Source organism: Anas acuta, chromosome 24 (assembly GCF_963932015.1).
Source record: "Anas acuta chromosome 24, bAnaAcu1.1, whole genome shotgun sequence".
NCBI lineage: Eukaryota > Metazoa > Chordata > Aves > Anseriformes > Anatidae > Anas > Anas acuta.
Window position 1 is genome coordinate 1177414 of NC_089002.1, and position 12731 is coordinate 1190144.

General features: G+C 44.7%; 1 protein-coding gene and 2 pseudogenes across 1 annotated transcript in view; 1 reads left to right on the forward strand and 2 right to left on the reverse strand.

Moving 5' to 3' along the window:
• LOC137843882 (small nuclear ribonucleoprotein E-like) overlaps nt 1-825 on the reverse strand; it is a 1809-nt gene extending 984 nt beyond the window's left edge. Inside the window, exons 1-2 of the mRNA XM_068659627.1 lie at nt 450-825; nt 219-245 (exon numbers count right to left, since the gene is read on the reverse strand). Coding sequence (XP_068515728.1) covers nt 219-245; nt 450-512 — 90 coding nt within the window. The 5' untranslated portion in view covers nt 513-825. The remainder of the gene's footprint in view (nt 1-218; nt 246-449) is intronic.
• LOC137844229 (zinc finger CCCH domain-containing protein 11A-like) overlaps nt 1-12731 on the reverse strand; it is a 23396-nt pseudogene that overhangs the window by 6215 nt on the left and 4450 nt on the right.
• Nucleotides 5981-7803, forward strand: LOC137843879 (syncytin-2-like; annotated as a pseudogene).

Sequence of the window (12731 nt, forward strand, 5' to 3'; positions counted from 1 at the left end):
TTTCCAGTCACAAGGGAACACCCCTGCACGCCCGGCTACACGAGGGGGAAACGCCGGGCTCCTCGTGCCCACCAGCATGCCGCACAGCTCTCCATCCCCCACAAACCCGTCCCGGGACACGGCCAGGAGCCGAACTCACCGAGGGGAATCCCCAGACCCTCCCCACTCCCCCCACACCCCCCAAATCCCCATCCCCGCCCCCTCCCCGCGGTACTCACGTTCTGCAGGTAGCGGAAGATGAGGTTCTGGGGCGCTGCGTTAAGGGCTCAGCACGGGGACGACAGTTCCGGGCTCGGGACAAGGCCCCAAACCCCACAACGAGGCCTCAGGGCCCCGGGACAAGGCCTCAAGGCCCGGGCCGAGCCCCCAGGGCCCCAGATCCGAGCCCCCTGAGGTCCGAGCCGCCCCCCACCCACCTCCCCGCCACCCCCCAGCCGCAGCAAGGATACGATGGGCTGCACCATCACCTTCCGCACCTTCTGCACCTTCTGGCCCTGCCCGCGGTACCCCATGGCTGCCGCCGCCTCGCCGCACCCGCTCCGCCGCCACCGCCGGAAGCCGCTGAGGGCGGGCGGGAGCGCGCGCAAGGGGCGCTGGGATGCTGGAGGACCGCTGGGGGGGGCCGCGTCTCTATGGTCGCAGGTTTATTGGAGGGGGGGCATTAAATAGATAACAAATATATAAAAAAAAGGATAAAATATGTAAATTATGTACAGGAGCAATGGCGCACGCGAAAGCCCAGCACCGCAGGCAGAAGAGGCGAAGGCTGATGGTAGAACAGGGCTTGGGGTGAAGGGAAAGCGAGGGCAGCTGGGCGCAGTCTCTGAGCTCTCCTCCTCCTGATTTTGGTTTTTTGATTAAGGAGGCATTGGGGAGGCATTGGGGAGGCAAGGACAATCCCCAGACAAGGACCGTATATCTCGAAACAAGACACTGGAACTCATGATAAGGAAGCGGCAGACGGACAGAGAAACAAATGGAAGGACTATAAATCTCAAAACTGGACATTGGAATTCATTATAAAGATACAACAACTGGAAGAATTAGCAACAACCAGCGCTTGCAATTAAGAAACATGCCAGCTCAGCAGATTCCTGACCTAAGGTGAAAAGTACACTGTGAGGAAGGCTCGGGGTCTTCCTCCCAAAGCCCCCTGCCCACGTCCCAAAGCCCCCTGCCCACAATTCTTGGGAGGCTCTACGCAGGCAAAAGGTGCCAAAAGGCAAATTAGCATGAGAAGCGAGGGGAGGCGGGGATAGGTAATGAATATGTATAGGCGCTTGTAGAATATTGAGAGATTGATTGTAGAAATTCAAGACTGCTTTCCGCTTTGGGTATGCACGATAGGTGGAGAGATCCCCCGTGCATCCAGCGCTGCAATAAAGAATATACCACTTCAAGGAATTTCGGCTTCGATCCTTGAATCAATCTGGCACCCCAGATGGGACGACCTCTCTGCCGGACCGCAGGACCCGCTGGGGACAGGACTCCCTCGGGTACCCCCGGGATTTCCCGGAGGGACTCCTCGACTCACCGGATCACTGCGGAGGCAGACAAGGACCCCATCATTGTGAGTGAGTATATTCTTTATTCTGGTTTGGTTTTCTGGTAGACCGGTCGTCTGGAACTGTCTGTAAGTCAGCAGGTGATCTTCTGCGAGGCAGTGTTTGGTATATACTTTGTGGTTAGCACCATAAGTATATGTTTGGGGACCTTAAGGAAGGAGCTCGCTTTAAGGTCCATCTGGAATTGTGTTGCCTATTTCGGTTTTCTGACTCATGGAGTGTGGTATTTAACTCTGGTTATTGTTACTGTGATTTTGGCTATATTCTTGGTGATAATAGTAGGTTCGTGGCGTTGTTATAAGAAAGATATCATTACGGTGTTACATATTTCAGTTTTCTGACTTATTGCATGTGGAATTTGACTCTGATTATTGTTATTGTGATTTTGGCAATATTCCTGGTAATAGTAATAGTTTCGTGACATCGCTCTTGAAAGATACCTGCGTGCCCACATTTTTGTAAGTGATACGTGTATTCTGAAAGTGTGAACTGGAAAATGGGGGGGCAAACAAGCAGTGAAATTTTAAAGAAAAGTGCGTTAGGATGTGTTCTGAGTCACTGGAAGGATATTGGAGGATCTGCCGGTGGAAGTGTGAACAGGAGAACATTGATAAAATATTGTAATCAATGGTGGCCGCTTTATAAGCTGGAATGTGGAGAAAAGTGGCCCCTAAGTGGAACTTTAAACTCTAATGTTTTGCTACAGTTAATGTTGGTTTTGAGAAGGAGAACAGGATGAAATGTTGTATGCTGATGTTGTTTCAGCATCTTGGTGGGAAAAGGTACGGAATTAAGTTGGCCCCTGACTGAGCCTTTGATGTTGGCATTAGAGAAGCACAGGCTGGAGAAAGATAAAGGAAGTGTTAAAAGGGTTGTTGAAAGTGTTAAAGGTGTTTGAAGTTGAATGAGCAGGGAAAGAGGATGTAGGAATGTTAATAGTTCTGCCTCTGCTCTAGGCAGAGGTCTTAAAATCATGGGTGTTAGCCCTTTGGGGCAAAGGGATGGATCACAATGGGTCCGAGAGAGAGTTGTTATGGAAACAGAAAAGCAGTTAACTCTTAAAACAACCTGAGTTCATGTGCGAGCTCAGATTACCGATGGGACCGCTCAGGGAACTGTGGACAATTGCATTCCCCTGACCGACCCCACTGAGACCCTAATCATCCCGAAAATTATGAACGGCTAAGTAAATACTAAAATCTGGATGAATTGGGAATTGAGAATATGCTTCCAACAAGGTCTAAACGAAACCCCTATGGAATTTTTGGACCAGCTCTGAAATGTAATGAAAATAAATAAATAAATAAATAAATAAACGGTTTGGACCTGGCTTCGGAGGACAAATTGACTAGCCTTTTTCTAGGGTAATCATTGGTCCCTGATTTCAACAGGAATAACGGGGACCTGGGGAAGCTATCCTAGCGGATCCTCCACTGGTTATAATGAAGCTAGGGGAGGAATGGAAGTGAAATTTCTTATTGATATGGGGCAACGTATTCAGTTCTAAATCAAGCATTAATGCCTTTACAGAATGATTATGTTAGGGTAAAAGGTATAACTGAAAAGGCTTATTTTTGTGAACCTTTGAAGTACAAGTTAGGGAAACAATGGGGCATACACAGATTTTTATATATGCCTAACTAACTCCCCATGGGCACTCTTAGGTAGAGATTTATTAGAGCAATTAGGAGCAGAAATTGTCTTTGAAAAAGGGAAAATGGAATTAAGAATAGGAGAAGAACAACTAATAAACGTGTTAAGCTTGGCACTAATACAAACTGACCCTAAAAGTGAAATACCTTTAGAGATCACAGATCAAGTATGTCCAGGAGCTTGGGCTACCGAAGTCCCTGGAAGAGCTAAAAATGTGACCTTAATAATTATGAAATTAAAGCCAGGAGAGAAACCCATTAAGGTTAAGTAATATCCTTTGAGGATAGAAGATAGGAAAGGAATTAAAGAGATAATTGATAAATTTTTACAGTATGGATTATTGATTGAATGCGAATCAGAATACAATACACCCATATTGCCAATTAAAAAGGCAGATGAAAAAGCTATAGGTTAGTTCAGGATTTGAGGGCCATAAATAAAATCACCGAGGATATACATCCAGTAGTGGCAAACCCTTATACTTTGCTGACTAAATTAAAGAATAGTCAAGTCTGGTGTACCGTACTGGATTTAAAAGACGCCTTCTTCTGCCTAGCCTTAGCCACAGAAAGCCAAAACCTATTTGCCTTTGAATGGGAAAATCCCGATTCAGGCAGAAAGACGCAGCTGACGTGGACAGTACTACCTCAAGGATTCGAGAATAGCCCCACTATTTTTGGAAACCAATTAGCAAGGGAACTCGAAACTTGGATGCCTCCGGACACTGAAGGTGCTTTGTTACAATATGTAGATGATCTCTTAATAGCTACCGAGACTAAAGGGAGTTGCATTCAATGGACTATAAGTCTTCTTAATTTTCTGGGTTTAAATGGATATCAAGTCTCTTGACAGAAAGTCCAGCTGGCTCAACAAAGTGTGACCTATCTGGGATTTGAAATTTCGGGAGGACAACAACAACTAGGAACTGAGCATAAGGAAGTCATTTGCCAGACTTCAGAACCTCAAACGGTAAAGGAGCTACAAACCTTTTTAGGAATGACAGGTTGGTGTCGCCTTTGGATTTATAATTATGGACTATTGGTAAAGCCTCTATGTGATTTGATAAAGATTAACCAGTCAAAGTTAGTCTGGACTGGAGAAGCACAAAAAGTCTTTAAACAACTTAAACAAGAATTGATGAATTTAAAATATCAAGCAATATTAGTAGAACAAGATGATGTGGAAACTGTGGTCACTAACATCGTAAATCCAGCTTCTTTCCTTAGTAGAACTCTGGATGAACCCATAACCCATGATTGTATAGAAACAATGGAGACTGTGTATTCTAATCAACCCGATTTTAAGGAAGAATCTTTAGAAGATGCTGACGAATCTTGGTATACTGATGGAAGCAGCTTTGTGAAACAAGGACAATGTAAGGCAGGGTACGCCATTACAACCACTCAACAGGTAATCGAGTCCAAACCATTACCCCCTGGGACATCCACCCAGAAAGCAGAGATAATTGCTCTTACGTGAGCACTGGAACTAGCAGCAGGAAGGAAAATAAATACTTGGACAGAGTCTAAATATACATTCGGCATGATACATGCTCATGGAGCAATTTGGAAAGAACATGGATTGCTGACCGCTCAGTGATAACACATAACGTATGCTGAAGAAATTTTAAAGTTGTTAGAGGCTGTAAAACAACCAGAAAAGGTAGCTATCATGCATTGTCAGGGACACCAGAAGGGGAATACTGATTTTGAAATTGGAAATCGATTGGCAGAGGCTAAGCGGGCAGCTGAAATAACTGAGGTGAAGGCATTGTCTTTGATACCAGACAGTAAAATCCAAACTATATCCAAACTATACAAAAGAAGACTTAAAATTAATTGAAGGTAATTAATTGAAAGTAATTAATTGAAAGGTAAAATGAAACCAGATGGATGAGTATATTTAAAAGATAACCGCATAATAATACCCTCTAATTTGGCATGGCCCATAGTTCTTACAGAACACAATAAAACACATTGGGGAGCTGGCACACTGCATAAGAGCCTGAGTCAGACATTAGCGGGATGATACGATAAAACAAGTAACTCAACAATGTAGCATTTGCTTACACAATAACCCCAATACCAAGAAGAGAATAAAATTTGGAATAATCGGTAAAGGAAATTATTCATGGCAACAGTGGCAAATTGATTTTTCAGAACTCCCTAGAAAAGGGGGGTATCGTTATTTACTGGTTCTGACTGACACATTTTCAGAAAGGCCTGAAGCCTTTCCCTGTCGAACAAACAAAGCAAGAGAAGTGGTTAAAGTCTTGTTAAATGAAATAATACCATGCTTTGGGATTCTAGTAGCAATGTCTTCTGATAGTTTCACATTTTTGTGCGCAAGTGGTACAACAGGTAAGTAAGATTCTAAAGATAGATTGGCAACTGCATACTCCTTACAGACCACAGGCAAGTGGACAGGTAGAAAAAATGAAACATTTATTTAAACAAAAAATAGCTAAAATCGGACAAGAATCTAATTTGTCATGACCTCAATCCCTCACTTTAGCATAACTTAGAATTTGAGTTAAACCTAGAATAAAAGGGAATTTGAGTCCCTTTGAAATCTTATATGGAAGGCCATATCCATTTCTATTTAGTGGAGAGGACCGAACGCAATTAGGATGAGAATATTTATATGCATATATAACTGAACTTCAGAAATAATTAAATAAAGTACATAAATTTGTTCTCAGGACCTGGGCTAGACGGTTGGATCAACCAATACACCCTTTTAAGCTCGGGGATTATATATGTATATATATATAAAGACTTTTTCAGGACAACCCCTAGAGGAAAAATGGAAGGAAAGTGGACGGGACCATACCAGGTATTACTGACAACACACACCACCATTAAGATTAAGGAGCAAGCAGCTTGGATCCACAATTCAAGGGTGAAGAAGGCCCTGGCGAGATATGGACCACCACGCCAATTGGACCAAGAAAATGATGGATTTCCAGATCCTAATGATTGCAAGGGTGTGGTTCTCAGATTCGGGGTGGGCAGTTTGGAATGAGAACTTACACCTGTCCCTGATACAAACAATTTCTCAAGTAATTAATAAGACGAACTGTTGGGTATGCACCCATCTGCCACAGCATGGGAATAAGGGTGTATCGTTAATCGGCATTCCCTTGCCTGCAAACTTATCTTGGACTGATTTGTGGGAAAACACATCTTGGGGGCAAAAATATGAAGAAGTTTTGGAACTAGAAGTTAGTAGCTTCGTGCCATTGGAATCTTACTCTGTATGTGTACAAAGGCGTAACCCGCCTAAGGGTATGGGAAAACAGGATTGTATAAATACGGGTACTACTTATGTGGGAAATCAGACATCTTGTAATCAAACAATTGATATTAGTACAACTAGCAGTTGGGCAAATTCAGCCAGCTGGCCAGTTCCAGAAGGAAAAGGGTGGTATTGGCTATGCAATGATACAGCCCGTAAGGTCTTGCCCGAGAACTGGAAGGGGACTTGCACTCTTGGAGCAGTAGTCCCCAATATGACAGTACATGATGTAGTGCCTCGAGGTTACTTGAGAAATCATATCCGGAGAATGAGACAAAAAATTAACAATCCATTGATAGAGAGACACACCGCTTTTCATAGTTTTGTTCGATGGTTTATCCCATGGTTAGGAGTGAGTGAATTGGAAAAGGCAATAGTTAATATTTCTGCAATTATAGAGAAGTTAGAAAACAAAATTCCGGATGCTATAAAGGCTCAACAAGAAGAGAGATCTAGTTTATCACAGGTAGTATTACAAAATCGGATGGCCCTAGACTTGTTATTGGCCACTCAAGGGGGAGTCTGTACAGTAATAAACACAAGTTGTTGTATGTATGTAGATCAGAGTGGAAGGATCTCTACCCACCTGGAAGAAATATGGAAGCAGACAAGGATCCTACATGAGAGCAGTAAAGATGATCTTTCATATTTAGTTTAGTTTTAGTGAAATATGGAATAAGTTAACCTCCTGGTTGCCCAATTTCTAATGGTTGAAACAAGTCTTCATTGCTCTAATCGCAGTAGTAGTGTTAGGAATATTTGTGTGCATGTTGTTTAGATGCCTGCTTTGTTGTGTTACTGCAAATAATAGAAGCATCTGATGCAAAAGAATTTGCATGGGAAAAGAAAAGGGGGGATTGATTAAGGAGGCATTGGGGAGGCAAGGACAATCCCCAGACAAGGACTGTATATCTCAAAACAAGACACTGGAACTCATGATAAGGAAGCGGCAGACGGACAGAGAAACAAATGGAAGGACTATAAATCTCAAAACTGGACATTGGAATTCATTATAAAGATACAACAACTGGAAGAATTAGCAACAACCAGCGCTTGCAATTAAGAAACATGCCAGCTCAGCAGATTCCTGACCTAAGGTGAAAAGTACACTGTGAGGAAGACTCGGGGTCTTCCTCCCAAAGCCCCCTGCCCACGTCCCAAAGCCCCCTGCCCACAATTCTTGGGAGGCTCTACGCAGGCGCAAGGTGCCAAAAGGCAAATTAGCATGAGAAGCGAGGGGAGGCGGGGATAGGTAATGAATATGTATAGGCGCTTGTAGAATATTGAGAGCTTGATTGTAGAAATTCAAGACTGCTTTCCGCTTTGGGTATGCACAATAGGTGGAGAGATCCCCCGTGCATCCAGCGCTGCAATAAAGAATATACCACTTCAAGGAATTTCGGCTTTGATCTTTGAATCATGGTAGAACAGGGCTTGCGGTGAAGGGAAAGCGAGGGCAGGTGGGCGCAGCCTCTGAGCTCTCCTTGTCCTGATTTTTGGTTTTTCTCCCGGAGCCGGCAGAAGTCCCCGTGAAGTCCTTTGGCACGATGAAGGCCTGCGTGAGCTCCAGCAGCAGTTTCATTGGTGGAGGTTTTCCCTGGTGGGGCCGGGGCGTCAAAGCACACACACACACACACACACACACAGAGACGCGTGGTTTTGTCCCAACATTAAGTATTTACAACAAATTCAACAAGCGCTTTTCCTCTGCCAGCAGCAAATGCCTGAGGGCCCCCACAGCTTCACAAATCATAGCGGGAAGAGCCTACCGTGCCGCAAAAAGTTCGGAAAATAATTCAAAATTGATCTGCTAGGGGAAAAAAAGAAATACAAATCGATGGCTGGTGGCAGGGTACACAATACACCCGAATCTCAGCTCTGTCCTCCGCAGGGTCAGTGCCCACGCCCAAGCGCGATGCTGATGGCACCCGAACATTTGCTGTAGCAGGCAGCAGAGCCAGCAGCTCAGGGGAGCAACTTTTAAAACCAAGAGGCACTTAAACAACCCTTCATCGACCCCGTGACTGCGGCAGAGTCCCGACTGCTCGCCCCGGATTCCTCACACCAACAAAAAGCACCAACCAAAGCCTGGGGGAACTTTGGTACAGCACAACAGAAGGGAGTGGGGGTAGCGGAGCCGCATGGCAGAGCTGCTGCTTTTCACCAGTTGATCATCCCTGATAACTGAAAGTAAGGCTGGGTGGGCTGACCCCCACCCCCACTCCTGGCAGCAAGTTTGGTCCACAACACACTGGAATAACGATTCTGCTCCATCCCACCCCTACAGCTTCATCATCTGACACGGGTGCAGTCAAAACAATGGCATACACAAGTAAAAGTCAAGAGTCGACATAGTAACTCCAGGATTTGGGTATCAACTGTCTGAGAAATCAGAACACCGAAGCTTCACAATGTGCCCAACATCGAGTTGTGCCAAGGGGGGAGGAAGGAAGAAGCTTGACCTTTAAGCCTTCAGAGCATCGCTCCATCAGAAGATCGATTTGCAGCCACCGTGGCGTGCCAATGGAGATATTTCTGTGCCAAAAGAAGTGCTTTGTCCTCTCGATATCGAAGGTTGCCACCTATAGTTACAGAACGGATGCACAAGACCTTAACTCTGACCAGCAGGGAAATTTAGGACAACTGAGAGCAGATCCTGCCAATTTCTACCACTTCGGACTGTGCTTTAAGTCTCATTGCAAAGCCTCAGTTAGAAGAAGGATCACCTCGGGGTATCCAACAAGAAGAACAGTTTTAATTTTTTTTTTTTTTAAATATACCATAGGACTACACGGTTCAACTGTCAATCATCTCGGAGAGTTCAAGGAGGAGGTCATCCTCGTCCTTCCCTGGGTCTAAGTCGATTTCGGCTTCCAGTCTGCCTCCTGAGATTTCCCAAAGTAGCTTCTCAAAATCTTCATCCGCAGATAAGGGCGCGTTCCCCGTGGAACTCAGCCGGCATGTGCGTGCCTCTTCTAGCTGGGAAGAAGCTGAGGTCGAGGTCTCGAGATTGATCTCCATCTGCTCCTCAAATCTTGCCGGGCTTCCAAGACGCACTTCAGGTCTTGGGAAAGCAAGAAAGAACAATCAGGATATGCCATTTCTTAACGGGAAATCCCTTTTCTGCAAACTGCCTCTTAAAACTGTAGGCAAGCCCTCCTACGCTTCAATCTTACACAGGGATTGTTATCAATCCACCCAGGGCTACATTTAGAGCCCGATGTGTTACCAGCTACATTTTTCAGTCTGGGGCTTTATCCGTGAAGCCAGGGCACCTGGAGTTGAGGTGGCATTCTTGAGGACCAAAAGGCAGAGGACACTACTCCTCATCTATCACCTCACGAGGAAGTAGAACTTCACCTCATCCTCGTTCAGGTATTCAGACAACCCAAGAAGTCACTGGAAAGCTGTGCTGACTTGCAGCATTTAAAGAAAGCCTAATTAAGCAATCCTGCTAGATTTCCTGCTAGAAAGTGGTTTCAGGTGACTTATTCCTTTGATGGATTTTGGCTTTAATTATCTCAGAACCCTCATTTTTTCCCACATGTGACAGAACGTACGTTTCCCTGGGGATATACACTGATCAAGAAAAAGAACAAGTTGGGGTTGTCACCTGTTTGGGGGATTTTCTTCAAGTCTGATGGCTGGGATGTGCTCCGGCACGTCTGAAACACCCTAGAAAGCAGCAAAACAGTATTTATGACACATGGGTAAAAGATTCCTTAATAGCTTTTTCCTCCACACTGCTTCTCCTCTGGCATTGCGGAGCCGTGGCCAAAATACAAAACCAAGGTGCTCCTGAAGAAAGTTCACATTCACCTGGACGTTACTCATGCTCTTGTGTCTTTTAAGAACATGGCATGAATGGACAAAATCCCCCACACCAGAGAAATCACAGCATCAGAGTACCGGTTAAAGAGTGCCATTCATCTCCTAAATACAGAAGGGTTCTACAAGCATCCTGGAGACAGCTCCCGGATTTAAAAGGAAACAGAAGGCCTGCAGAACGTTTGAGTTTTCCACCTTTTCTCCTAGAGGAGGGTAGAAATTTAACAAGGGATCCATCTCTGCATTAGCCCCTGGCCTTACCATGGCTGCTTTTTTGGCTGGAGGTCCCATCATGTCAGCAGCAAAGGCAGTCCGTAGTTCCACAGCTGCTACGGCAGAGGGATAACTCCCAGGTGCCTTACGTTTCAGTGCCTTCTTCTTGGGGAAAGTGACTTTCCCACCCAAAGGCTTCGCAGATGTCATCAAGTTGGCTAGAGTAAAAGGAAGAGAGAACTGATACAGTCTTGCTCCGCCTCAGGAAAAATCCAGGTTCTCTTCATCATTTCCACAGTCCTTCTACACAGTTAAATGCATTTGGCCAGCAGAATTACACTGCCATTGCCTGGATTCTCAGGAATGTTTTCCACATAGTAAACTCTGTCTACCAACAATCCATACAAAGGAACAAAGAAACCCAATAGCTACAGTAAATAATAATCCAGGACAAGGGAAACCTCAGACACATAGCAATCCTAAGTGCCAGCTGGGTTCACAAATCTAGACAGCTTTTATAGTTAAAGTCCTGCTCCCTCTAGGAAAGGAAAAAGCAGCAGTTAGAGTAGGACAAGAGTGTATGCAACTGTTGTACCAGCTTCCTCTCCCTTGCAGTGATGTCCCACAGTTAAGTTGTTCTACAACGTCCAAATTTGGAGTGTCATTTTCTAGTCTCCCGTTCCTTACCTAACATCTGGCTGGCAGGAAAAGAAACAAACTAAGAAAAAGAAAGTACACACTTCGCTTCGTAGCACTGCGTGGCAAAATGCACCCAGCCAGAGTTACAGCATGAGAATCGTCATCTTCTGCCTGTATTTCAGAAGACAACCTAAGGAACTCTTAACCTTCAACACTTACTTTTAGCTTCCTGGCCCTGAAATTGAGCTGCCACTTTCCCTGCTGGTTCAGTATTAAAGAAGCCAGCAGTAGATTTGACAGCAGCTTCCTCCTTCCGAAGCTTCTCTTGTTGTTCTCGCTGTTGCCACTTCTCCCACCGGCTCTCTTCAAAGCTCTTCTCTGGACATTTACGAGTTCCACTCTGCTGAGTGGGCTAGAAGGAAAGAAAAGTAGTGCATGAATAGGACAAAAAAAAAAAAAAAATCCATGCGTGGAGATTTCGTTAAGAAAATCTGATCAGCAATCCCTCCAAAATGGTCTTGATGTGGAACAGCATATTAATATCCTTCAGGTTACTGTTGTTGTTTTTGGTTTTGTTTTTTTTTTCCATAAAATTCTGCATGTAACAAGAGCCATGCTTTACTATGGACACAGTCTCGCATATCTGCAATATCCACTGTGGCAAGCTTCTTTAAACAGCTAGGGTGTTCTGCTGTACATCTATTTATCACATTCTTTTTAAGCAGCAGAAAGTCATACAAGTTCCCCTATACAGTATCCACTGACAGATTGATTTCCTTCAACACAGAACTCTGGCCTTCCGTATTAAATCCTTCACGTCTGACAGCTCAAGTCAGTAAGAACAAAAAGAATTCCCTCCACGTTAACCGTGTAGATTTCAGCTGGTGCTAACAGGGTTTCTTTGTTGCTGTGGTATAAAGAGACTGATTCCAAGTTTGAGGATTACAGAGTTGTCTGGAAATGCTGCTGGTGATAGGATTTAGACTGCTCTGCAGCTCCTACCAGGTGCTGAAGGGTAAGAACACACTCAAGAGGGTGGCAAACGGTGAGTAACCAAACTTGGCAGAATTATCAGAAATTGTACGAATGGATGTGTGTCTTCACAGAGGACTCACCTGTACATCAGCTACAGAGGAAAGGGTAGGAAAAGGCCGGTTCAATTTCACTGCCTTCTTTTCTTCTTTTTCAGGTGCTTTAAAAAAAGACAAAAAAAAGTTTTGTCAACGGCAGAAATAAAGAAAGCTGGGTACTTGTTTCCTTTGTGCATTTGTGCATCCTTGTGTCCCATGAGAGAGAGAGAGAAAGGCTACAATGTGCAATCCATTCGCCCGGACAGAGCGAGCTGCTTCTTGGACTCACCCTGAATTTTGCTCTTGCTAGGGGATTCTCCTGCTTTTTTCTTCTCTTCTACCAAGCGATTATTCTTTTTTTCAGACAAGGCTTCAGGGAAAGTTTTGATGCGACCTGCACGAGCAGGTCTTGCCCCTGCGCTGGAATCTTCAGTTTTACCATGCCCTTCAGCCTCGCCTTTGGCTT